General features: G+C 38.0%; 2 protein-coding genes and 1 non-coding gene across 3 annotated transcripts in view; 2 read left to right on the top strand and 1 right to left on the bottom strand.

Annotated features, from left to right (window-relative positions):
* LOC114648652 (uncharacterized) overlaps positions 1-13,723 on the top strand; it is a 30,494-nt gene extending 16,771 nt beyond the window's left edge. The window contains exons 2-3 of the transcript XR_003715732.2: positions 3,254-3,316; positions 13,247-13,723. This is a non-coding gene — a transcript (uncharacterized LOC114648652). The remainder of the gene's footprint in view (positions 1-3,253; positions 3,317-13,246) is intronic.
* cep85l (centrosomal protein 85, like) overlaps positions 1-27,589 on the bottom strand; it is a 157,551-nt gene that overhangs the window by 76,643 nt on the left and 53,319 nt on the right. Inside the window, exon 3 of the mRNA XM_028797800.2 lies at positions 19,208-19,947. Within this exon, the coding sequence (XP_028653633.2) occupies positions 19,208-19,947 (740 nt within the window). The remainder of the gene's footprint in view (positions 1-19,207; positions 19,948-27,589) is intronic.
* pln (phospholamban) lies at positions 5,357-6,123 on the top strand. Its single transcript, XM_051924680.1, has one exon. It carries the CDS (start codon positions 5,625-5,627, stop codon positions 5,781-5,783), a length of 159 nt encoding a protein of 52 aa, XP_051780640.1. The 5' UTR covers positions 5,357-5,624; the 3' UTR covers positions 5,784-6,123.

Below are 27,589 nucleotides of genomic sequence, written 5' to 3'. Positions count from 1 at the left end.
AATATCTTGTACAGATGGGGTATACAAGTTTGTCTCCTTGCAGTGTGGTCTCTCTTTTTAAAAAAAAAACAAAACACGGAAGTACTTCCAGTGCCAGGGCTTCTCCTGTTGGAAGCACTTTAGGGTCATACAGAAAAACACAAAGTAGGGCTCTCCAGCCCCTACAGGGCCCCCCGGTGGCACCCACAGGACCAAACAGGGTTGACCCAAACAACTTCAAGTTCCATGATGGCGGGGCGTAAATACTGGGGTATTGTCGCCCAGGGATATTGCCACCTTGTATATTGGGGGGAGACAATAACCTAAACCTATTCCTCTCACCCGTCATTCCATATTATTGGTGTCCCTGCTGGGTAAAGTTCCCAAGTTAAGTCCAGCTTGGACGCTAGTCCATCTTTAAAAATACATTTAAAAAACTCTACAATCTTAGGAGAAGGTAGGAAACAGATACAACAATCCTAACCTCTTTATTGCCATTCCATAACTGTGCACCAGTAGAAGAGAGAATGGTATACAATTAAAATCTGAGGCAAGAGTAGGAAATAATGATGAATTAATTGATGAGGACTACTCTGAATTCTAAATAAACTGAAAAATAGGTTGAACATAGTATGTGATCTAGCATCTTATAAACTGTGTTGCCTCTGTGCTCACTGATTAGCAGTTAAGTTTGAGAAGCAATGGCTGTACAGTGCAGCAGCTGGAAAAGAATCCACTTACTCCAATGCACAGTCATGCACAGCACAAACCTGTACAAGAAACACTGGATGCAAGGTAGGAACTAAATTTTGGCTTGTAATCTCAATCACAAAAAAACAATCAAGCGCACACCCTTGTACTCTTCTGCACTTTAAATGATACCCATTGACCAATACTTCAAATCTTTGGGATGTGGAAGAAACATGGAGTGCATAGAGAGAATCCATGCAAACTCCATACAAATTCAGACTGTCCCAATATTTTAAGACGAAAAATTAAAAATGTAGTGTTTTATAATACAGTAAGTAATTCCTAATATTAAAATAAGTATCAAATAAAGTTTTAAGTATAAAACAAGTATGTTGCTCCACTTAAAAAAAAATACATATATTTTGATTGATGCCTTTATCCAAGGTGACTTACAATATTCAAGAGACACAATTGATTATCTTTCTTTTGTTTTCCCAATTGCAGCAAAGTCAGGTGAACCAACTTACTCATGGTCACACAGTGACCCACAACCACAGGGTTTCAAGTCCACATCCTTAACCACTACAGTAATCCCTCACCTATCGCGGGGGTTACGTTCCAGAGCCCCCCGCGATAGGTGAAAATCCGCGAAGTAGCGACCTATATTTATTTTATTATTTATACATATTTTAAGGCTTTATAAACCCTTCCCACACTCTTATAAACCTTTCTCACTCTCTTGTTAACCTTTCCCACGCTCTTATAAACACTTCCTATGCTCTTAAACACTTTCTGCATTCTTAAACACCTCAGACCAACACTGCACACTGCACGCAGCGATCAGACGTCAATGTGTCTGCATTCACTTTGTGAAGGGGGGCAGCTGAACTCACGCTGAGCAGAAATGGACTTTGTGCTGCTTCTGCCAAATTTGCCTGCTTGTCGCTCTGCTCGTTCAGAAGGAGGAGGAGGAGTGTGTGTGTGTGTGGGTGTGTGAGAGCTGAACGCACCTTCGCTCAAACCCCCCCTCCCCGGAAGCGCAGTACGCTCCTGCCACTTCGCATTGTCAAGGGGGTGGGGAGCTGAATGAACGCTAAGGAGAAGTGAACTTTGTGCTGGCTTTGTGCTGCTTGTCGCTCTGCATGTCAATAATTTAAAAGCCTGTACATCACCAATTTTACTGTCTCACTGTCTTGTCTTGCGTGAAGTTAAAATGTTTTATAATAGTAAGATGTTACTCATATCCTTAGCCCGACATCCACATATCATATGTGTTAACAAAGTGTGTTTTATAAGTTTACATGTGTTTAAAGCATGTGGGATGGGTATTTTAAGGCTTAAACTATAAAAATGTTTATTTATATGGTCTTTCTATATCGCGGATTTTCTCCTGTTGCTGATGGGTTTGGAACATAACTTCCCGATAGGCGGGCAATCACTTGTATTTAAAAACCCGCGAAGTCGTGAATCCGCAAAAAGTGAACCGCGAAGTAGCGAGGGATTACTGTACACCACACTTGCCTGTCTTACCATTACCCACCACACAAAACTGCAAAATGTGGGAAAATGTTTAACAGGAAAAATAATAAAAGAAAACCCGCACATTAATAAGAAATAAAAGTTGCATGTATATGTAAAATCAAAGCACAGAATAAACCTGAAATGATAGTAATGAAACATAAAATTAATAAGTTAATGTAAACGCATCCTGATAATTCTGTTTTAAAGGCATCTTAAAGAAGTAAATGTAACATTATTATACAGATTGATTTAATAAGTATTTAGAGAGCAACATATTGTTACATGCTGGGGCCACTGTACCACTTGTATAATGTGCTAGAATACACATACAGCACCATCACGTAAAAAAAAAAACCTCAATGTCCAGTAGTTGCACACCGAGTATGTATATTATACATTGTACAGAATATATACTATTGTAATATTGCATAGAATATGAACATCATTGCGCAATGAACTCGTACCTATATAAAGGTAAGACACTACTGCATCAGCTTAGCCACCATGGTATGTAGAGTGTTTAGTTTTAGTATAAATGTCACAGGATTTTCTTCAGTCACTAAGCGTAACCTATAACAAATTCACCAGGGCCTGGTTCAGAGTTTCCTCCGTAGGGTGTCTGGGCTTTCCCTTAAAGATAGGGTGAGAAGCTCAGTCATCCGGGAGGGGCTCAGAGTAGAGCCGCTGCTCCTCCGCATCGAGAGGAGTCGGATGAGGTGGCTCGGGCACGTCTAACCGGGAGGAGGCCCCAGGGAAGACCCAGGACACGCTGGAGGGACTATGTCTCTCGGCTGGACTGGGAACACCTTGGGATTCTCCCGGAAGAGCTAGAAGAAGTGGCCAGGGAGAGGGAAGTCTGGGCATCTCTGCTCAAGCTGCTGCCCCCGCGACCCGACCTCAGATAAGCGGAAGAGGATGGATGGATGGATGGTTCAGTCATTTAATAATTTCTTTTATTATATTTAAATAACATTTAATTAATGTGTTTTCCCCAACTATTATGAAACATGTATACAATAAATAACTGTTTATTAACTGCCTTTTATTTCCTGAAAAATTGTAGAAAGCCTATTCTAGAAGTGAGGAAGGATTTGAACCAAAACCTGGAAACAAAGAGCTGAAACAGGTGGGTTTATTTCCCTCTGCATTTGAATGTACGGTAGTTTACAGAAAACATCTGACCAGCAAACTTTCTCTGAGAACAGGTTTAGATAAGAATTTTAGATACTGAAAAAATATGATTAAATTTGAAAAGGTCTGCTATAAACACATATAGCCATTTATTTGACTGGAGCTTTTCTGAGCAAGACCTAGGAACACAGACTACACTAGGTTTGACAATGCAATTGTTTCAGTATGAAAGGTCCTCTTGCTTCCAGACAGCCTACCCCGATTCTTCTACATTCTTGCTGGCTTTATTACTTTTCCCCTGGAAGACCCTGGAATTCAGGGTCAAATGTGGACCAAATAGATAGAGTTGGCAACAGGATACCACTGTATGTGCTAATGAATATGCTACCAGAAGAGTTGTGTCCTTAAGGAAAATCTACATTATAAATGATTAGTACCAAGTATAACCATTGACATGTTTCAGTATAGTAAAAGTGTTTACATACTGTGGATATATTAATGTAATATACTTGTGCAAGTCCACTAATTAACTAAGCACATTCCCTTTGTTAAAAAAACATTTCACATACTAGATACCAGCACCAAAACAAAACCACCTAAACTTTTTACTATAAAAACTATAAAACCAGTCACATTTTTAATGGCGATGTGAAGAAGTGTTTTGAGGCTTCAAAAAAAGAATCTTCTATCCACTGCGGCAGGCTGGCGCCCTTCCCAGGGTTTGTTTCCTGCCTTGCGCCCTGTGTTGGCTGGGATTGGCTCCAGCAGACCCCCCGTGACCCTGTAGTTAGGATATAGCGGGTTGGATAATGGATGGATGGATGGATCTTCTCTCCAGTGACACAGTTCATCCAAAAATACATGGTTCATCTGAAGGCATAAAAGACTGTCGATCGCCTCTCCAAAAGTCTGCATTTTGTTTTATAACTTAATGATTCCCTTGATGTAACTTACACGACTATTCTGCTGGTTATGTGTGATAAGCATGGGATGGACATCCATAAACAGATCTCTTTAATACCGACTTGCCTACATTCACAACTAAAGTAAATATTTTTTTACAGCAGCAGACAGTGGGACTCAGCCAGTATTCTGTGTTGGTGTAACAAAGGATGGTGACACACGTATGAAAGGCAAACATTTAAGAGTTGTGAAAAAAAAACAAATACTTAATGGAGCATCACCAAACAGAACTGTAATACATGCTTTAAGCAGGGAGGTATTAGACACTAAACATATAGTGCCAGAATATCATACAACTCTATATGAAGTAGCAAAAATTGTAAACTACATCAAAAACACAGCTAAAAATAAAAAAAATGGGAAATGAGCATGTACAACTTTTGTTTTATTCAGAAATTTGCAGACTTCCCTAACATTATGTACTGTAACTAGTATAAAAAGGTAAAGAGGTAATTGACAGTCTTACTGAAGGAAAACTATTAAAACTGGGCTGTGCATGTTGAAACCACATTATTGATTGGGGGAATCATGGACCTGGCAGATATCTTTGAACATTTCAAGACACACCAGGCATCACTACTAAGCAAAAGGCAGTCACCGATTTAAGCAAATAGATAAAACAAGTGCCTTAAAAAAACACACCCTGGACTAAGTGTGTGCCTATTAGAACACTAGACATAATGGAAATTAAGATGGACTTTAGGACTGTACTCGCATCACTCACATCTGATTTGTACAAACTTAGGAAAGATGACAAGCCCTCTTTTCCCATTTAGAAGACTTCAAAGACAGGTATTTAAATTACAGTAATTACAAACTTGTAAGCTGCAGTGTTTCTGGGAGGATTTGCATGCATATTTCATTTATTATGTACATTGTATTTAAATGTTGAAAATGTATTTACTGTTATTAGTTAATAAGTGGAATCCAGAAGAATATGCTGGTTAGTAGGAACTAAAATTACAGCTAATAAACTGCCATTCCCGAACAAGCAGAAATAAAAAAAAAAAATGGTTTCCAAGGCCAGGAAAGTTGAGAACCACTGCTATACAGGCATCTATTTAAGCATGTCAGAGTTAATTGATAAACCTATTAATCTTTTGTATTTAAACTGTGAATGTCTAGTAATATTCACAACCTCTGCTCACACACTTTCTCTTTCTCTCTCCCTCTCTTTCTGCTTTCTTAGCACTACAAAACAAAGGCTAACAAGAAGACTTCACTACCTTATTACACTGCAAAAAAAGAATCACCTCTTCCTTATACTTTGCACTTTTTCCTTAACCTATAGCACTCTGCTAACCTCTGCACCCACTGTTCCTTTTCACGTCACTGACAGCATGGAGAAGGTGCAGCACATGACCCGCTCTGCTATTAGGAGGGCCTCCACCATGGAAGTCAACCCTCAAACCAAACAGAACCTGCAAGAGCTTTTTGTCAACTTCTGTCTTATTTTGATTTGTCTTCTGCTAATTTATATAATTGTGCTGCTTCTATGAAGGTCCTCTGGTCCTCACAGAATGGGAGGAGTGAACAACAACCAGCATGAAACTGAACTGTGATGTAAAGCAAGAGTGAGGATGAGTAAATTGATAAAAGAAATCCTTGTTAGCAATTTGTTGTTAAAAGGAAACACCAACAACCTGACATAACTGCTTGGTTCTACTTGTTTGGACTTTCCCTGTAAAAGATGCAAGAATTCTATTCTATTTACAAGTGTTAATTTGCATGCCACATACTTTTCTGAACAAAATAAGAATGTCTCATAAGTATAGAGATCTGATACTCTGTATGTAAAATAAACCAGCATGAGTTGTGAAAGACAGAAGGCGAATGTAATTGCACAAATCTTTAAATAACTATTTGCTAAATGCATCAAATGCTTATTTTGATCCCATTAAAGAGTCACAATTAAGCATGGATGATTTGGCAGAATATACTCAATCCTGATTATCCTTCTTGAATCAATTGTCATATCAAAAATGGAACAACTTAATTGTGGTCGCGAAAAAAATATATACTTTCAGGTAAAACAAACAATCATTGACTACTTTATATTTAATACCTGGTTACTTAGTATTTGAGTTTTTACTTTTTAACAATTTCATATCATTTAATTTTTAGCTTATCTTTTCTCTTTCAATATAAAAAAAAACTTAAGTTCTCCTTGCAACAAAAATGCACCATTCTTAAATAAATCTCTAATCTTCAAAATGACAATTATTTATAGCAGTAATCCTCTTTAATAAAATCCCTGTGTGCGTCCAGGTGTCCGTGTGTGGGTGTCTTCTGGTGAAGTGCGCATGTGCGGGGCTTCTGGTGTAGTGCGCATGCATGGGGCACGGTGCGATGCGCAATATTACTGTCAGAGAAAGTTAGAGGCTTTTTACGGAAATAAAAAACAGTATTACTGCGAGAGGAAATTAAAGGTACACAATACAGTGACGCATATTACAGCCACATACAAGCCAGTATTACTGTCAGAGGAGATTAATGGCATATTACCGACGCGGAAGCCTGTATAACCGCAAGAGAAAATTAAAGGTATATTACGGACATACAAGCCAGCGGACGTACAAGACAGTATTACTGTCACAGAAAATTAAAGACACACTATACACGGCGGTAGCCCACGAAGAACGGTCAGCTCAGCAAGTAAACATCAACAAAAGAAAGGCTGAAAGACAGAAAAATACGACCAACAAAAAGAATGAGGTCAAAGTCCCTTGCCATTTAATATAGACTGTTCCTACTAATGTTTATGCACTACTGTTCTAGCGCCCGTTATTGATTGTAACAGGCTAAATGACTAGTTTATTAAATAACATCATTCTCAGATATTTGTGATATCTTATGTCAACTCAAAAGTTGTGATACATCTTCCCTGATAGTTCTGCAAGGTTTCAAATTTGCATTTTTTTTATAATTAGTCTGGGGTTCTAAATTATGACACATTCTATTAAAGCCAATTCTGCAAAATGACATTTATTGCTACGTGCAAGATTTCTCCAAGGCCAGGTGTGTAAGATGCTAAATTATAAGCAGCAGCTAATAACAAATCTAAATAAGAGCAGAATAATTCTATTAGTGGCACGTACCTGCACAAGCAAAATTCCTATCTGATAAAAACACTTATAAAGGAAAACCACTAAAAAAAAAAAATGCATTAAACAATAACTGAATATTTCAAAAGGTACCACTTCTTTGAAATTAAATGCTGTAGGTAGGAATGTATGGGCAATAAAATGGTTGATTCTGTATACCAAATTAAATTATTATGACAGTGAAAGTTTTTGGCAGAATGAAGGCTGGCATAACTCAACTTTATAGTGCCAGAATGGGCCAAAAAAAAAAAAAAAAACAGAGTCTCTTATATTCTGCATTAAAGTATTTGAAAGCAAAGTCCTATTTCCCTGACTTACATTTATTTTTTGGTTATGCATGCCTTTTAGCTTGTACATTTTTACATTTATCCAAGGCAACTTGCAACATTTTAGATACAATTAGCTATATTTGTTACACTTTGTTTTCCCAACTGGAGCACAGGCAGGTGAAGTGACTTCCTTATGATCACACAGTGTCAGAAGAAGTATTTGAAAACACAATCTCAGGGTCTGGGTCTTAAGTCCAAAACTTTTAACTATTAAGTCACACTGCCTACCTTACTTATAAGATTGTATGTCTAGCAAATGGTAAATATTAACAGCTATTTCTTTATTGTGAAAATAAGTTATCCATAAAAAGCATACAAAACACCTTTTACACAGTACAAAATCACAAGCAACCCTGTAAATACATGTATACATTTCCAACTACAATGATAAAGTACAATGCAAAGATAGTTCAACAAAAAAGGAAATGATCCTAGAGTACCATAGATGAACTCAAATGTACAAAACAGTAAACTGATCATACAGCATTAACACAAGAGTTGGAGATCACAAATTACCCCATGTAAAGCAGATCTAAAATAAAATGTGTTTTTGGTACAACATGAATATTAAAAGTTGTAAGGCCTTCAAAACAGACCTAGAGTACAAAGCCTGTACCACAGACTAAAAATCAGTGTTAGAAGACGTGTTTGCAGAGAATTGTGTAAGGGTTTGAAATAGTGAAAACACTAATGTCAGATATTTCTCATGTCTGACATGATGTTGATAGAAGACAAGCAGTGATGATTCACAATTTGTGTTACTGGAATTTACTGAATAGCTTGTCAATTCTGTAGCAGGAATTTTGATGATCTGATAATAATAATAATAATTCATTACATTTATATAGCGCTTTTCTCAGTACTCAAAGCGCTACCCAAACAGGGAGGAACCGGGAAGCGAACCCACAGTCTTCCACAGTCTCCTTACTGCAAAGCAGCAGCACTACCATTGCACCACCTATGAGGATAAGGCAAAAGGATGAATTAATTGAGTTTAGGGAGTCATGCTGGTAGCTGAAGCATTATGAACCTGTAAAACACCTGTGGAATTGGATTATAGATGACAGAAAAGAGAACCAAAATATCCTGAATGAGAGTTAATGAAAGGATAACAGAATTCTTTTTCACTGGAAATAAGGGAATGTTGTGTTCTTTGCAAAATGATAGCAAAATGTCAATACTATCACTGATATTTGATATTCAGGGAAACTGGGGTAATTTTGTGAAAGCAACAGTTCAGTAAAAGACGCATGTCTCTTTAATCAGTTTAGAGATCCTACATGACAGATCTTCAACACTCTTCTGTCACTGAGGTGGCATGAGGCTTGCCGTCGTCAAGTTCTTCCATGAGAACCCTGAATACAATGAGGACAGATCATTTATGTCAGGCAGAATGCCTACAGTGGGCTGGGTCGTCTTATGGCCTGGAACCCCTGCAGATTTTGTTTTACTCTCCAGCCGTCTGGAGTTTTTTTTTTTTGTTTTTTCTGTCCTTCCTGGCCATCAGACCTTACTTTTATTCTATGTTAATTAGTGTTCCCTTATTTTAATTCTTATTTATTTTGTCTTTTTTTTCTCTTTCTCCATCATGTAAAGCACTTTGAGCTACATTATTTGAATGGAAATGTGCTATAGAAATAAATGTTGCCAACGGACAAAGGCACATTTAAGAGTGATTCTGAAATAATGATGGGTATCATAAGCAACAAAAGATGAAACTGACAAATAAAAGAGACAAAAAAAAATGAATACATCAAAAATAACCATACATCAAACCCAAAGAAGCACAAGAATCCAGTATGGAAAGACTCAAAGCAATTGTTATCACTTTTGTGTCAAGCAAACTAAGAAGAAACAGTGCATTCAAGAATATTAGGCATGAAAGAAGAATGAAAAAAAAATGTCCAAGGGAGATCACAATAGACAATTTATAACACAGCAATAACTTTGTAAAATTCAGGGTAGAAACAATGTCAAAATAAGGGACTAATAAATTGTGTTTAGGGGAAGACCAACTACATTGATTTTAGAAACAGAAAACAATGACTCTGTCTACATTCTACGACTGCGGTTTACAAGCATTGACTTGAAAAAACTGGAACCTGTTCATCATTGAGGAGACGTATAAATTGAGAGAAACTGAATCCAAAAGCATTAAAAAACGTTTTAATTTACTGACTCTTTATACAGGACTATAACTGACCATTACTACCTATAAACATCTCATAATTCTACTGCATAAATTAAAAGTCATCCTATCGTACCGGCTGGCTACTTTGGTGGTGGTCTGGAGGCAAAAATGTGAAAACTACTGTCTCAGTATAACATGAAGCTGATTTGTCCGATCTGCTTGGCCACTTACTTTTCCTCAAATCCACTTTGCCAATCAAAATTTATAATCTGTAGGATAATTAGGGCTATGGTTTCCACAAAAATATCTACCTGCTAGAGTTGGGTTTTGGAGGCAAGTTAATACCTTTTGAGCATCTTGCAAAAATCACCTCATGCTCTTTTCACAGTTTGGCCTAGTGCCTTTTTTATATTAGATCACTTTTATAGGTAACACCCTAATGAAAACTGTGTAAAAGGGACTAATGGGCACTAATGATCTTTATATTTACATTTTGGTGCTACTGCCTTAGTTAACTGTTATAACACCACCATCATTTTAGTAAGCTGTATATTTATACAGTAATCCCTCACCTATCGCGGGGGTTACGTTCCAGAGCCCCCCGCGATAGGTGAAAATCCGCGAAGTAGCGACCTATATTTATTTTATTATTTATACATATTTTAAGGCTTTATAAACCCTTGCCACACTCTTATAAACCTTTCTCACTCTCTTGTTAACCTTTCCCACGCTCTTATAAACACTTCCTATGCTCTTAAACACTTTCTACATTTTTAAACACTGCAGACCAACACTGCACGCAGCGATCAGACGTTGATGTGTCTGCACTCGCTTTGTGAAGGGGGGCAGCTGAACTCACGCTGAGCAGAAATGGACTTTGTGCTGCTTCTGCCAAAATGCCTGCTTGTCGCTCTGCGCGTTCGGAAGGAGGAGGAGGAGTGGGGGGTGGGGGGGGTGTGTGTGTGTGTGTGTGTGTGTGTGAGGGCTGAACGCATGTTCGCTCTAACCCCCCTCCCCGGAGGCGCAGTAAGCTCCTGCCACTTCGCATTGTCAAGGGGGTGGGGAGCTGAATGAACGCTAAGGAGAAGTGGACTTTGTGCTGGCTTTGTGCTGCTTGTCGCTCTGCGTGTCAATAATTTAAAAGCCTGTACATCATCAATTTTCCTGTCTCACTGTCTTGTCTTGTGTGAAGTTAAAATGTTTTATAATAGTGAGATGTTACTCATATCCTTAGCCCGACATCCACATATCATATGTGTTAACAAAGTGTGTTTTATAAGTTTACATGTGTTTAAAGCATGTGGGATGGGTATTTTAAGGCTTAAACTATAAAAATGTTTATTTATATGGTCTTTCTATATCGCGGATTTTCTCCTGTTGCTGATGGGTCTGGAACATAACTTCCGCGATAGGCGGGCAATCACTTGTAATTTAAAAACCCGCGAAGTCGTGAATCCGCGAAAAGTGAACCGCAAAGTAGAGAGGAATTACTGCATTATCAATAAACATGCAATACCTTTTTTAAGTGCCTTGGAGTCAAATGCACATGCTTTTTAGTTTTTATTTCTGTGGTTCATAATAGGTTTCAAAGAACACCTGACCAAGTGCTGGGTGGTTGCAAAACTTAAGTGTGTGGTGACAGATGCATGCAGGAAAATGTTAAATTTGACAAATGCACCAACATACTTTCCCTACAGAACTAGAGGCAGCCAAATCAAGATATCCAGCTTAATTACCACCAACAACAGTACATATCAATACACGAACGGGTGTTGCTTAGGGACTTTTACAAGGGACTGCAAATAATGTGCTACTACAAATTAAAACACACTGCAGTTAACAGTGTAGTTACATGGTTTTGGGTTTTCTCTGTCTTGTGTATAAAGTTTCTCCTTGTGTAATACCATGTTTTGTAAAATTTTGTGTTTTATTTTTATTAAAAAATAAATATTTTAGGTAAATAACTTATCTGGGGACCTGGGTTCGCTTCCCGGGTCCTCCCTGCGTGGAGTTTGCATGTTCTCCCCATGTCTGCGTGGGTTTCCTCCGGGCGCTCCGGTTTCCTCCCACAGTCCAAAGACATGCAGGTTAGGTGGATTGGCGATTCTAAATTGGCCCTAGTGTGTGCTTGGTGTGTGGGTGTGTTTGTTTGTGTCCTGCGGTGGGTTGGCACCCTGCCCAGGATTGGTTCCCTGCCTTGTGCCCTGTGTTGGCTGGGATTGGCTCCAGCACGACCCCCGTGACCCTGTATTCGGATTCAGCGGGTTGGAAAATGGATGGATGGATGGTAAATAACTTTTTTTTCAGGGTTAATAATCACAATTCAAGAACGGATTATAAATCCTAATATAAACTATATATGTGTACTACTGTATTAAGTAATAGAAAAATTACCCAGATGGGTTTTACCTTACTTTAAATGTTCACAATTCAAGAAAGGATTATAAATCATAATGTAAACTATACATGTGTACTACTGTATTAAGTAACAGAAAAATTACCCAGATAGGTTTTACCTTACTTTAAATGTTTAAAACATTATAAAAATTTTGTCCCACACACTTTTGTCAGAGTACCGTGATGGGCAAAAAATAGATCTGGAAAAAGAATTTTTTTTTTCAAGTGCTTAAGTTTGTATTGCTCATGTTATCACTCAACATATCTCTTTCCTCATGTAGCCTGTGAAATTTTTGGCTATGTAGCTAAATATATGAGATTATGTTATAATCTCTAAGCATTTTGTTTATTGCATAACATTTCCATCTATTCTTATTTTTACTGGGAGAATTATGAGAAAATGTACATGAACTAATTGCTAAATCTTATTAATAATTCTAAGAATAAATTATGAATTTTAAAATTGTTACTTCTACTGAGAGTAAGGATCAGTCTGATTAGTAACCTCCAGTGGGTTTGTTATATCAGAAGAAGCAGTGCAGTCAGATGCTGCGACTAAATAAGAAGTGAAAGCTACTTTTTTATTGTTTTCCCTAAATATTATGAAAAAAATGAAACCTGGCAATACTAAAACTAAGATATTCCAACGCATGCAAAAATAGTGTCTACTGATGTCTCGCATGCAATGGTGCTGCCAGTGTTGGCTATATAGTATGTATGGTATTAGAAATTTCTTAAGATACCAAAGGATTTAAATTTGTGCTTATCCATAGAGAGACAAAGTCTGCCAGCTCCTCAAAATTTTAACTCTTAGCTGGCAGCTTTTCTGATGAAGGTAACTGCTGTAAAAACTTAAGCAACTCCCTACATAATCCTTACAAAACAATTTAAAAAAATACATATGAAAACTTAAATGGTTACCTTGACAAAGAGACACATCAAAATAAGACTTTTACGTGTTTCTTCCAATTATTTGTCTTTTTTTTTTTTATGCATTACAGATTTCCACACTGAATCACACAATTTATGAAGTTGCTGCAGTTACACAAGCACGGAAAGCACAGATACCGAACTGAAGATCCCAGACCAGTCTACAGCTCTTCAACGCTTCACGATTCAAAAACCCTTCTATTCCAGGTGAAGTCATCTATTGCTGCCTAACAGTGTGTGAAAGTAAAAGAACAGAATGGATTTGTCAGCAAACCGAGGCCTCAATCTCTTGCTCAACTTCCTCCTAATTGTCCTAGTGCTGATCCTGATGCTAATTTTGGTGAAGCTCATGTGACAGGACCATGACAAATGTAACTAAAGTAATCTCAGAGGTAATGCAGATGATTTGAAGACAGGAACTGTTTAAAGTGTGCCCGTGAGGAATATACTGTACTACAGGTCAAGGAGAACATACAGAATGGCTCCATTGCCAAAGATAAAAAAAGAAAGCTCTGTTTGTGTTTTTTTTTTTGATGGAGTATAACAACTAAACATAAAAAAATATACTCAAGCACAAAGCAGTATACAGTACATAATATGGCATGATTCACTTTAATTAAACCTTTACTTTAGGATCTACACTATTGGCACTTAGCAATCTACTAACAACTCAATATAGGATAAGGATTACACAGATTTTCATTTTGCTGTATTCTAGCTACACATCTTAAGAACATGCAAGCAGAATACCGGGTTATTAAAAAAATAAAGGCTTGTCACCCCCTAGTGGTCATCAATTTCAGAAAAACAAGATTCTCTCTTCCTAATACTCAAAGGCATATTTTGTCTTTCAATCTATATGTTTTATCAGTAAATTTCATGAAGAATAAAAAAAAAAAGTGTATTCTCTTATTGTATGTTAAAAAGACTATATATCCTATTATCCTCTTGAAATACTGTTGCTTAAAACACATTCTTTTTTTGTCAGCTTACACATTTTGAATGTCACAGCCAACATACTGTTAATATTCACAATGGACTTCAAATAGAAGAATTAAGTCTCAATTCTTCAAGCTATCCTCTGTTTTCGGAAAGCTATTGGGTGGGAATTTGTCTAAACTGCAGACTACTGCATCTCAAGCCAAGTTACGGGAACTATGAAAATTCATCCCATTGGTTAAAAATACATCAATCATATTGTTAAAATGAATAACAATCATTTACAATGAAAAGCTCAGTTTAGGAAAAAATCTAGATGCAACTTTATTCCCAAAGTCTATGCATTCTGGTCACAAAACATTTATCCAAAACAGCAGCACTGCATGTTGTAAGTTATTTCATTTAATGTCCTGGGGTCTTAAAATGAATGTTTTTTTTTTTTTTATAACCACTGCTTTAAAACTACACTTTCAAGCCCTTATGGTGTTCGCATATTATAAAAAACACAAACTACAAAGAAGTGTTACTTACTCAGTTAAACCTGATAGATTTTAATCTTGTGCTTTAGCTCAACTAAAACATATGGAAAGCTTAATAAACAAACAAACCACATAAAGGAATCTGGTATTGCCTTTGTATGGCAGACACTCTAGTTATCCACAAAGAAAAATACTTAAAAGGAAACTACCCCATTACACAGACATTTGTGTAACTCACATCAAAATTAAAGTAAGAATAAAAATTAGTGTGTAATGTGCAGACAGAATACGTAAATCGCAGAGACACACAATTAGTGAGGCTACTAATACAGCACATTTTTATTGATGAAAGAAATAATAAACAAAATCCATATTGTTTTGGGTTTCTGAGGCCTAGTATAACAACTGAAATGCGACAAATACAGTGATAGGACAAATGACACACATTTGAATTGTAATGGAACGAACAGCATGCTAGGTCCAGTTAGTAATTACTGCTGATTGCATTAGTCCACTTCAATGGCTAATTCTGTATGATTAGTACACAGGCATAAGCAATAACAAAAGTATTATCTCATATTTGAGGCACCTTGAAAACTATAGAAAAAAATGCTTTTTTTTTTTTTTTTTTTATATAAACGTTCATTCTGAAATAATGGATTGTGTTCAAATCATGTTTGATTTCACAAATGTAGCCTTAAATTTAGGATAAATGTGAAAAAGGAATGAGAAATTTAGAAAGTAAAGCAGAAGGTGCTTGAGGCATTTGAAATTTGAATTAAATTGACTTGTCCATTATTTACTCTTAAATATTACTCTTAAGTAAATATTAAATATTTTTAAGCAGCTAAAGTCTCTTTCTTATACTCTGGCAAAAATAAATGTCACAGCAGCAAATGTTACAAACCTCATGGTGAACTCTGACAAACTTGATTTTAAAAATGTACAGTTTAAAAAGATACCGTAAAAGACAATATAATGAATAACCCTGGCAATCACTAAATTATGGGGCAAGGATATTAATGCTTGAAATTTTATTTTTTTTTGTATTATTTTAAGCAGCATTTATTTTTCTGTTACCAAATAACAAGTATCAGTGGAAACATTTAGTATTTGCATATAGTAAAAATAAATCAAGTATTCCATTATGATCATACTAATCTATATTTATATCTATAAATCCTATGCTGATATTTCCCTGTCCCACCTCTGCCCTAAAATCTCCCACACTTGTTGCACTGGGATAAAATCCCTAGTTTTGTCAGAAGTGAATTGTAGGCCATAACAGTACATTAAAGTTTAACAACAAGTCAGTTGTGCCAACATGTTACGATATAGGAGAGCACAACAGTTTATGATACTGCCGAATGGGCACAGCATCCTGGTTTTGAATCTAATGACAGGCCACAGAGTGCAGGTTCACCCAATTTCTGTTCCAGTTTTCTGCTGAATCTCAAAGATTGCAAAGGTTACGTTAATTGGCAAATATCAAATTAACCCAGGGTGTGTGTGTGTGTGTGTGTGTGTGTGTGGTTGGGCCATGTCATGTACTGGCACCCTTGCTCAAGGATGTTTCCAGCACTATCAAAATAGGCATCAGCCACTGCACCCCTGAATATTATTAAGTGGGTTTGAATATGTTCAAATACAACACATCATATGAAATTTAAGATCTCCATTTCACATTGGATTTCAAATGCATTTTTTGCAGTTTTGAGGATTTCAGGCAATCTTTATATTTAGTGTTATAATAAAGTCATTATGTAAAAGTGTATATTTCTAAAAACAAATACACTGTGTGTGCTTATTCTGGGTTTAATGAACAACATGAATGAAATAATTAAAAAAACAGACACAAGCTTAATCGTGTCCCTTTCCTTAAATCACCTACTTTAGCAGGAATAGCAACTACAGAAAAAGGTCAGTATAATCTGAGAAGAAACCATTTTAACAAAATATTTAGGAGAGTGTAAGGAGACACACTGCAATACTATGATTTCATCAGTTAGTGGAAAAAGTGAGAAAAAAAAAAAACAACAAAATGCTCAAGCCTGGAGATAGAGTACATTAGGCAAAAATATATGTAAAATAAAAACGGTCAACGGTAAGGTGTCAAAAGAAATCCATCACAAATATTGGTCATAATTCTAATTCGGGTCATAAAATTACACTGCTATATAAACTGTTTACATATGCACACTTACCTGCAAAGTAACATATACATAAACACGTATATATACACACATACACACACATATATATATATATATATATATATATATATATATATATAGGTATGTGTACATGTATGTGTGTTTGTGTATGTGCATATGAGACTATATACAGTGAGGAACATAAGTATTTGAACACCCTGCGATTTTGCAAGTTCTCCCACTTAGAAATCATGGAGGGGTCTGAGATTCACATTGTAGGTGCATTCCCACTGTGAGAGACAGAATGTAAATAAAAAAAAATTCAGGAAATCACATTGTATGATTTGTACAGAATTTATTTGTATTGCACTGCTGCACATAAGTATTTGAACACCTGGCAATCAGCAAGAATTCTGGCTCTCAAATACCTGTTACTCTGCCTTTAAGAAGTCCACCTCTACTCCACTTAGTAATCTTAATTAGTAGCACCTGTCTGAGCTCTTTAAAGACACCTGTCCACCCACACAATCAGTCAGACTCCAACTACTACCATGGGCAAGACCACAGAGCTGTCAAGACACCAGAGACAAAATTGTGGACATCCACAAGGCTGGAAAGGGCTACGTGGCAATTGCCAAGCAGCTTGGTGAAAATAGATCAACTGTTGGAGCAATTGTCAGAAAATGGAAGAGGCTAAAGATGACTGTCAGTCTCCCTCGGACTGGGGCTCCATGCAAGATCTCACCTCGTGGGGTATCACAGATGATAAGAATCATCCCAGAACTACACGGGAGGAGCTGGTCAATGACATGAAGAGAGCTGGGACCACAGTTTCAAAGATCACGGTCGGTAGAACACTATGCCGTCATGGTTTCAAATCACGCATTGCACGGAAGGTTCCCCTGCTCAAGTCATCACATGTCCAGGCCCGTCTGAAGTTTGCCAATGACCATCTGGATGATCCAGAGGAGGCATGGGAGAAAGTCATGTGGTCAGATGAGACCAAAATAGAACTTTTTGGTCTAAACTTCACTCGCCGTGTTTGGAGGAAAAAGAAGGAGGAGTTGCATCCCAAGAACACCATCCCTACTATCAAGCATGGGGGTGGAAACATCATGCTTTGGGGGTGCTTTTCTGCGAAGGGGACAGGATGACTGCACTGCATTAAGGAGGATGAATGGGGCCATGTATTGTGAGATTTTGAGCAACAACCTCCTTCCCTCAGTCAGAACACTGAAGATGGGTCGTGGCTGGGTCTTCCAACATGACAATGACCCGAAGCACACAGCCAGGATAACCAAGGAGTGGCTCCGTAAGAAGCATATCAAGGTTCTGGAGTGGCCTAGCCAGTCTCCAGACCTAAATCCAATCGAAAATCTTTGGAGGGAGCTGAAACTTCGTGTTGCTCAGCGCCAGCCCCAGATCTAGAGGAGATCTGTGTGGAGGAGTGGGCCAAAATCCCTGCTGCAGTGTGTGCAAACCTGGTCAAGAACTACAGGAAACGTTTGACTTCTGTAATTGCAAACAAAGGCTTCTGCACCAAATATTAACACTGATTTTCTCAGGTGTTCAAATACTTATGTGCAGCAGTGCAATACAAATAAATTCTGTACAAATCATACAATGTGATTTCCTGAATTTTTTTTTTTTTTACATTCTGTCTCTCACAGTGGGAATGCACCTACAATGTGAATTTCAGACCCTCCATGATTTCTAAGTGGGAGAACTTGCAAAACCGCAGGGTGTTCAAATACTTATGTTCCTCACTGTATGTGAAAATGCCTTGTGATGTGCCCAGGGTTGGTTCGTCCCTTGTACTTATTTTTTTTCTTTCATAGCTGACTCTTTGACTTTGTCTCTTCTGGTTTTAATTCCACAAAATAAAAACTAAATTGTTGAAAATATACATCTAGCAAATAACTAGCAGATATAGTATAACTTAATTTTGCATTCTTGTGCCTTTAGGAAGAAAAAGGGGGCATGGATTAGTAAGAAATACAAGGTACCCTAAACTTGCCATAATTATGTTTAACAGAACATGTATAGTTTTCCTTATAATTCTTCAGTCTTGCTCCATTACTGGATTTCAATCTTCTTTCTCTCTCAGGGCTACATCCTTTTTTTACATCTGCTCATTATTCAGATGTCAGAGTACTCTACTCAATATAACTGTGACTCCAAATAAATATCACAATGAACCAAAATAGTTGCTGCTATACATTAAGTGCTAAAAAAGGCAGCCCTAGTAAAATACCAGAGACACTAAGAAATACAAATATGAAGCAAAAAGTGAGCACATTTCAAAACCATGAATAAGACTATTTAAACAAAAAAAACAAGCTATCACAGTTGGAAACGGAAGCATTTCTTTATGCTCAACTAGAAGTCAGCATACTACAACTACTATGTGCCACATTTAAATGTAACCACTAGATGTCAGCCTCTGCTTTTTAACACTAACCTGTGGAATCTCTGGATCCTTGAAGTGCTCCAGCTGATTGAAGGAAGTTAACCGAGAACTACTGTCCAGCAGTTTACTGTGATTTGAATGCATTTGCTCGCTAAGCCACATCTGAGTCCGCACAGAGGGTTGAATAGGTGAACACTCTATTGTTTGCTGTCCCAAAGGATTATACGTCTTGTACATCTCAGATCCAGTTGCCACAGGCTTACTTTCAGGTAAGGCACAAAATGACAAGTCTAAGGCATTTGATTTACTGGTCAGTGAGGGGGTGGGACTTGAATTCACTTTGTTGTGCATACTGAGTTTACACCTTGGGTCTGGGCCCAAGGATCGTATTTGGTTCAGTTGACGCTCCTCCATTGTTAAGTGGCCCATGACAAAGTGCAAGTTGTCCACTTCAGCAAGCTTACATCTATAGGATTTTGCACTGTCAGTCAAGCCCTCTTTACCTGTTCTTAAGTCATCTTTCATGTAAGCCCTACCATCCACAGAACTGTTTCCAGGCACACTGAGCTTAGTGAGTGAGGACCATCTCTTTATAGGACGAGGATCCTTCATGTCCAGAGGACCATCACTTCTTCCGTGATTTGGTAAAGTATAGCAGGAGTTTCTATCAGTGCCTGCTATTCGCATGCTAGGTCTCATGTTGGTGGTAGATGGCATTACAAGGGCAGTTGGTATGGATCCCTGCATACTGACTGGTTTAAACAAGTAAGTGCTGCTGGAACTGGAGTGATCTGTGGAATGAGAGAGACACCAATTAATGACTTATACGGAAAAACAATTCTTATTTATTGAAAGCATACTTTGTCTTGAAATTCTATACACTCAACACTTCAAATTATTAATTTAAATTAAATTTCATTAATGTTCCAAACTAACCAAATAAGGTATTTTCAGCATAAATAAAGCACACTCATGTGTACTGAGCTCACAACATGCAACACGCACAATAATACTCCAGTTCACAATACAGCATTGGACCAGAAGTAGAACACCAGAAGAATATTTGGAGAGAATGTAAAATCTACAGTATATACCATACATCTCTAAAGTTAAGTTAAGTTTTAAAACTACAGGTACTTTGACCATATTCTTATAATTGGCAGTCCCTCCATACAAAAATCTTAGTTTTCCACTAATTAATAGTTGCTACAATGAATTAAAAAAAAAAAAAAAAACCCACTTTTGTTTACAAATTTTTTAAATGGATAGTGGGTGACATACTGGTAGTCCTGTGGCGTGACAGCTCTGGATTTCTAGGCAGGAATCCAAACTTAGGCATTTCCTGTGTGGACTTAGAATGTTCTCCTGGTGTTCAAGTGTGTATTTATTATCATATAATGAAACCTTAAGAATTATAATAATAATGCTTGCTTGTACTAGTATTTACTTTCTGGTCTAAAGTCAGTAAACATCTTTTAATAAGCCAGAAACAATGTATTCAGCAAGGGAAGATTTACAAGATTCACTCAGGTCAACATATAATCTTGGCAAGTCCACCCCATGTCAAGTATCAATTTATTGCTCAGTCTTGTCAGCAACAGAGTCACTATGAAGAGAATGCACACAACCCAAACAGCCAGACCTCCAAAACACACTCCATGTGGTTACAAACGGTTTCTTAGCATGTACATATTCATTATACACTGGTTCTTAAGAAAGTAAAAGGCATAACCTCAGCAATTGGACAAAAAACAAAAGTCATAAAGTAGTTATTACATTACTATATAATGTATATTTGACAGTCCTGCTGTGCAAACATTGTTGAACACTATAAAAGAAGTGAAATGGATTTGAGTTTACCGTCACCTAGTTCAAAGAAATCACTTGAGAACCCCACAGAATATCACAGATGGGATTTTATCTTGTAAACTTGTAAGTTCAATTCAACTTGCAGCTCTCAGGCTGTTAGACTACAAAGCATCACACAAATCGTGTTCAGAAACTTTTCCACTTGTAGTATTATGCTCATTTAATGTAATGACAGAGTGCATGACATTTCCCTTGTAATTCCAGTATTCATTCTCAAAATTTATGAAGGTGCAAACATTTCTCACACAGTCAAGTAATCATTCTATACATTGCTAGAACCTAAGGACCCTTCTTTCAGGACACAAGGGAGGAGTTAGCCTCATTGCCAAATTTATAACAACCACCACTTATTGATAAAAATTCTTACTGCTATGCCAAATTTCTCAAAATTGCACTCCTGACAAACTGTAAATACTCTACACTGAGATCACATTTAAAGAGACAGAAGGAGTGTTAAAGCCAGCTCTTTTGAATAGCTACAGTCCTAAGGTATACAGTATTTTGTTCACTGTGTGTTAAGTTCCATCTGGTTTTAATGAGTAATATAAAAAGCACAGCCTAGCTGACTCTCAATTTCTAGACTAGTTTCCTTATATGGTTTGAAAAAGCTGCACAAAATTACATATGTGCAATGGATTATAATATAACTTCACACTGGAGTTTGGTATTATGTCTCTATCGTTCAGCACTTACTCCATTATTTAAGAATTACATGGTACAAAGTTCTCTGGAGTTGACATATTGCATATAACAATTTATTATAGAATATAGCTTGAAAAGCCGGCAAAGACAAACCACTGCTGAAGCAGCATATTCCAATCATATTTTTTGTACCGAGTTCACTTAAAACCATGCCAAAACAGAATAACTGGTGAAATAAAAGAAACAGACATGTATGATATATTCCCCATATGTTTAAAAGAAACTGAAACTCAAAATATTAGAAGAAATTGGTAGAAATGTTCTGAATTTTGCATGCATTACAAAATATTCAAGAGAACCTGAATGCTTTACAAGTGCTTTTCTTTTTTTTTTATTGAATTTATTTAAAGCATGTAGCATTCCATACAAACAATCCATCCATCCATCCATCCACTTTCCAACCCGCTGAATCCAAACACAGGGTCACGGGGGTCTGCTGGAGCCAATCCCAGCCAACACAGGGCACAAGGCAGGGAACCAATCCCGGGCACGGCGCCAACCCACCACAGGACCACACACACACACACACACTACGGACAATTTAGAATCGACAGTCCACCTAACCTGCATGTCTTTGGACTGTGGGAGGAAACCAGAGCCATACAAACAAGACAAACTTAAAAAAAAAAAAAAAAAAAATTCAATTCATCCCCACCCATGAAAAACAGAGAAAGGCCAACAGCCGTAATACTTTTGAGAGTAGTATAGAGGGAAAGGAGTCTCCCCCCAATATAAGTGCTTACTCTAAAATATTATTAGATCCTGCAAGGTTTTAAAAAAAGTTTTAAACAGATCCTCTAAGAGAGAATTAGATTTTTTCCAGTTTCAAATAGTATACAACATCAGATACCCACTAACTAAACAGAGGTGGGTTAAGATTCTCCCAGTTGATCAAGAGAAGTCTACATGCTAATTGTGAAAAAAGGATATTACAGTTTGTACGTCCTTCTCCACTTCAAATCCATCTGGGAGTACACCAAACACAGCTGTTAATGGATTAAGAGGGACTGTGACACCAAGGCACTCTGAGGCATTTAAATATTTTTGTCCAAAATGATGTTAATTTGGTGCAGGCCCAAAATATGTGGCCTAGTGAAGCTGGAGCTCAATTGCAACGTTCGCAGGTTGGATCTTGCCCTGGAAACCTTTTGGACAATTTTAAATGAGGCCGATGTGCTCCATAAAACATTTTAAGTTGAATAATTGAATGTTTTGCACATATGGAGCTCGAGTGAATTCTGTGCATAGCTGCCTTACACTCCTTTTCTAAGATGTTGAGTAAGAAGGGTTTTTTAAATGGTTTTATATATTATAGAAATGCTGTTTGCATCTTCAAGACTGATCAGTTTTTCTTCTGGAATAGAAATAGTTGGGAGGTGAGAAAAACTGGACAGATTTTGTTTAGCAAAGTTTCTAATTTGGAGTTAGTGGGAAAAATTAGGTTGATGGGAAACTAAATATAGAGTGTAATTGTTCATAGGATGCAAAGACATTATTTATATACAAATCTTTTCAAATGAAGCATTTAGTAAGAGTAAAATGGGAATACAGTGATCCCTTGCTATATCGCGCTTCGCCTTTCGCGGCTTCACTCTATCGCGGATTTTATATGTAAGCATATTTAAATATATATCGCAGATTTTTTGCTGGTTCGCGGATTTCTGCGGACAATAGGTCTTTTAATTTCTGGTACATGCTTCCTCAGTTGGTTTGCCCAGTTGATTTCATACAAGGGACGCTATTGGCAGATGGCTGAGAAGCTACCCAACTTACTTTTCTTTCTCTCTCTCTTGCGCTGACTATCTGTGATCCTGACGTAGGGGGTGTGAGCAGGGGGGCTGTTGGCACACCTACACTATACGGACGCTTGTCTAAAAATGCTGAAAGATTATCCTCATGTTGCTACCTTCTGTGTGCAGCTTTTAAGTATGCTGCACGGTGCTTCGCATACTTAAAAGCTCAAAGGGCACGTATTGATTTTTGACTTTGTTTCTCTCTCTCTCTCCCTGCTCCTGACGGAGGGGGTGTGAGCTGCCGCCTTCAACAGCTTTGTACCGGCGGTGCTTCGCATACTTAAGAGCCAAACAGCCCTATTGATTTGTTTGCTTTACTCTGTTTCCTTTGAAGAGGAAGATATGTTTGCATTCTTTTAATTGTGAGACAGAACTGTCATCTCTGTCTTGTCATGGAGCACAGTTTAAACTTTTGAAAAAAGAGACAAATGTTTGTTTGCAGTGTTTGAATAACGTTCCTGTCTCTCTACAACCTCCTGTGTTTCTGCGCAAATCTGTGACCCAAGCATGACAATATAAAAATAACCATATAAACATATGGTTTTCTACTTCACGGATTTTCTTATTTTCGCGGGTGGCTCTGGAACGCAACCCCCGCGATGGAGGAGGGATTACTGTACATAAAATAACTAGGGGGCTCCGCCCCCTGATCGCTTCACTCACCAACCCCTGGCGTTGGGGCATGACAAAGAGTGAGATGTATGAATTAGATATAGAATAGTGTGCAGGTGTGGATGATGCATATAGAAAGCAAAAAATACAGTGTTTGGCACAGAGTAATGGTTTATTGGAATATTTCTTTGTACACAACATTAGTAGTAAAGATGGTGTCCTGTCCTTGAATGAGTCTTCCTTGGCATGGAGCATTTATAACTTTAACGTCAGATGAACGTCGAACACGTGAGAAGGCAACATAAAGTTGTCCATGTCCAAAAATGGGCTCAGAGAGGTAGATGCCAACCTTGTCCATGGTTTGTCCTTGTGATTTGTTGATGGTCATGGCAAATGCAGGTTTAATGGGGAAGTGTCGGCGTTTCAATGTAAAAGGTAATTCTAGGTCAGAACTCGTAAGGTCAATTCTAGGAATGAGAACAGTATTGTTAGCATGTGATCCTGTAAGAACTGTTGCTTGAATAACATTGTGTGTCATGGTGTTGACAACTAAACGTGTGCCATTGCATAAACCCTGTTTAGTGTTAAGGTTTCTTAATAGCATGATTATTGTTCCGTTTTTTAAGGTTAAGATTGTGTTGTGGTAATCCGGCTGGGTTAATAGTGTTCAAATATTCTAAGGGGAAATTTAGATGTTCATTGTCGTCATCAGAGTCAACTTTGTCAGAGCTTAGAAAGAGTCGTGCCTCTCCAGGAAGTAATGAAATGACCTGGTTATTAATGTGATCAACATTAATATTTTTTGGACATAATATAGTGCGTTGTGTTAAAAGGGGCATTTGGTTTAATGAGACCGCTGTTCCAAACATCTCCGTAAGTAAGTTGTCACAGATGAAGGGTTGAGGAATTGTAATAATATCTGGGTGAAGTCCATCTGTATTGGTGAGTGTACAATGTTCTAGTTGTAATAACCAATTGTTATATTCGGGATCTGGAAATCGCATGTTTTGTACCAAGTGTATGTTTAGAAAGCAAAGCCAATTGTTTGCGTAACATTTTTTGTTCCGCGGTTTTTAGAAGCGCGCCGAGGTGAATTTTTTTGTTTGATGCGGGTTGGTGTTTGTGGTCCCGTTACTCGAGCCGTCTAGTTTTGTATCCGTGATCGTGAATTGATGACTTGTTTGATCTTTATCGTTAGGAATATGGATAAGTAATAAGTAGGATCGAACTCACTGTTAATATGCGGACTGTTCGTTTCTTCGTATTATCACCAATCAGGTCTCGCACCTGTATATGTATTGTAGTTCGGTCTCGTGTTGTTTATATGACGTCGTCGCATATTTTAAGGTGGACTGAATAATAGCTGAGCACATGGCATGTGGAGCAATAGGTAAGCACTGTCTAAAATCTACTCCTAATAAAAGTACCTTCACTCCAAAGGGAATATTATTATTCATCAACGCAATGCCAATTGTCCGCGTATTTTAAGGTGGACTGAACAATAGCTGAGCGCATTGTAAGTGGAGTAATAGTTAAGCACTGTCTAAAATCTCCTCCTAATAAAAGTACCTTTCCCGCAAAGTGAATATTATTATTCATCAACGTTTGTAGAAGTTTATCAATGGTGTTGAGTAAGTGACTGGATGCCATTGTACATTCATCTATAATTAATAGTGTGGCAAGACGGATGTCACGTGCATTGTTACTGTGCATTGTCATAGTGGATAGCGATGTTTCTGTGATTGGGACCGGTATTTGGAATAAGGAGTGACATGTGTTTTTGGAGCCGAGACATTTTTTCTTCCGCGGTTTCAGAAGCGCTTTGTAGGTGCCGACGTGATTTGTGCATATTTGCGTTCTTGATTTGTTTCAGGGTGCACTGTTCCAATGCGATGTAATATTTGTCCACATACGCGGAAAGCAGTATGGGTCATTGCCTTTTGGTGACCTGATATTTACTCCGGTAGATGCAAAATCAAATGAACTATTGTAGGATGTAATGCAGATGCGCCGCCGTGTATTTTGTTGTTTCATGCGGGTTCGTGTGTTTGGTCCCGTTATCCGAGCCGAATCGTTTTGTACCCGTGAGCGTGTATTCATGACTTGTTTGTTCCTCAGCATGCGAAATATGGATAAGTAATAAGGAAGATCGCACTCACTGTTAATATGGAGCCTTTTCTGCAGTTGAACGGTTAATAGTGCTTTATTGTAAGGAGATCCACCTATGCTGCCTAGTGTGAAGGTGTTGAGATGACGTATGTTTAATACGGGACGGTTCCTTTAGAAATGGGGCTTTGGGTGTCACTTCTTATTGATGTTAGTGTGTTTATGGGTCTGATTTGTCGTTGTTGTGAACGTTTCGTGTGCAATGTCTCGTCTCTAATGGGCCTGGCGTGGCGGTCACGGCTTCTTGTTTTTCGGTGCGTTAGGAGCTTGTTAAATCCTCCTGTTTGTGTGGGTCCCGTTTCGTGTGCAATGGGATTCGTGCGGCGCTGTGTGCTTTTGCGGCGTCTGAGCGGGTGGATTGGTGGGGCGAGAGGCGTATTCTTTCTTTTTGTGTGCCAGGGGCTTGTTGAATCGTCCTCTTTGTGTATGTCCCGTCCGTTGCTTGAAGGGTGGGTGGGGGGGTTTTGGGTTCTTTTTTTTTTGTGTGCCAGGGGCTTGTTGAATCGTCCTCTTTGTGTGTGTCCCATCCGGTGCCTGTGGGGGGGGGGGATTGCAGGTGGGCGCGAGCGGCTTCTTTTTTTTTTGTGTGCTAGTTTCGTGTGCAATGGGTTTCGTGCGGCGCTGTGAGTCGCCTGCGTTTGACTCCTTTTTTCTGTGCTGACTCCTTTTTTCTGTGGTCGCGGGGCCTCATTTCTTTGACTCCTTTTTTCTGTGCTCACTCCTTTTTTCTGTGGTCGCGGCCGCCACTCGCGGAGCCTCATTTCTTGGGGCGCCTGCGCAGTACGTCTTTTTGCGGCTACGGCCCATGGGCCGGATGTCCCTGCGTCCATCCGGTTTAGCATTCTCGGTTAGTAATACAACAATAATATACATTTAAATATACATACAAGGGGGATTTGCCCGAGGGGGCCAATTCCAATATCCCAATTATCTGAGATACTGAATTTTGAGTTTTCATTACCTGTAAGCCATAATCAGCAAAATGCAACGAAACAGACACTTGAAATATATCACTCTGTGTGTAATGAATCTATATGAGTTTCACTTTTTGAATTACTGAAATAAACGTTTCGATGATATTCTAATTTATTGAGATGCACCTGTAATATACTGTAGCAGAGTACAATGACAGAACATGTGGTTCACAAGGGTTTATTCCCTTTTTTTGGCTTGTTGTACTCATAGGGATCACAAGGAATACGGGTCAGTTAGTAAGACGGTGACAGAGTGAGAATAGCAAGTGAAGTGTTTAAAAAAAAAAAAAAAAGCAGGTAAAAGGCAAGCACGTCAA

This window comes from Erpetoichthys calabaricus, chromosome 3 (genome assembly GCF_900747795.2).
Source record: "Erpetoichthys calabaricus chromosome 3, fErpCal1.3, whole genome shotgun sequence".
Classification (NCBI taxonomy): Eukaryota; Metazoa; Chordata; class Cladistia; order Polypteriformes; family Polypteridae; genus Erpetoichthys; species Erpetoichthys calabaricus.
Note: the sequence above shows the minus strand (reverse complement) of the source record. Positions and strands in the feature narration are given on the sequence as shown.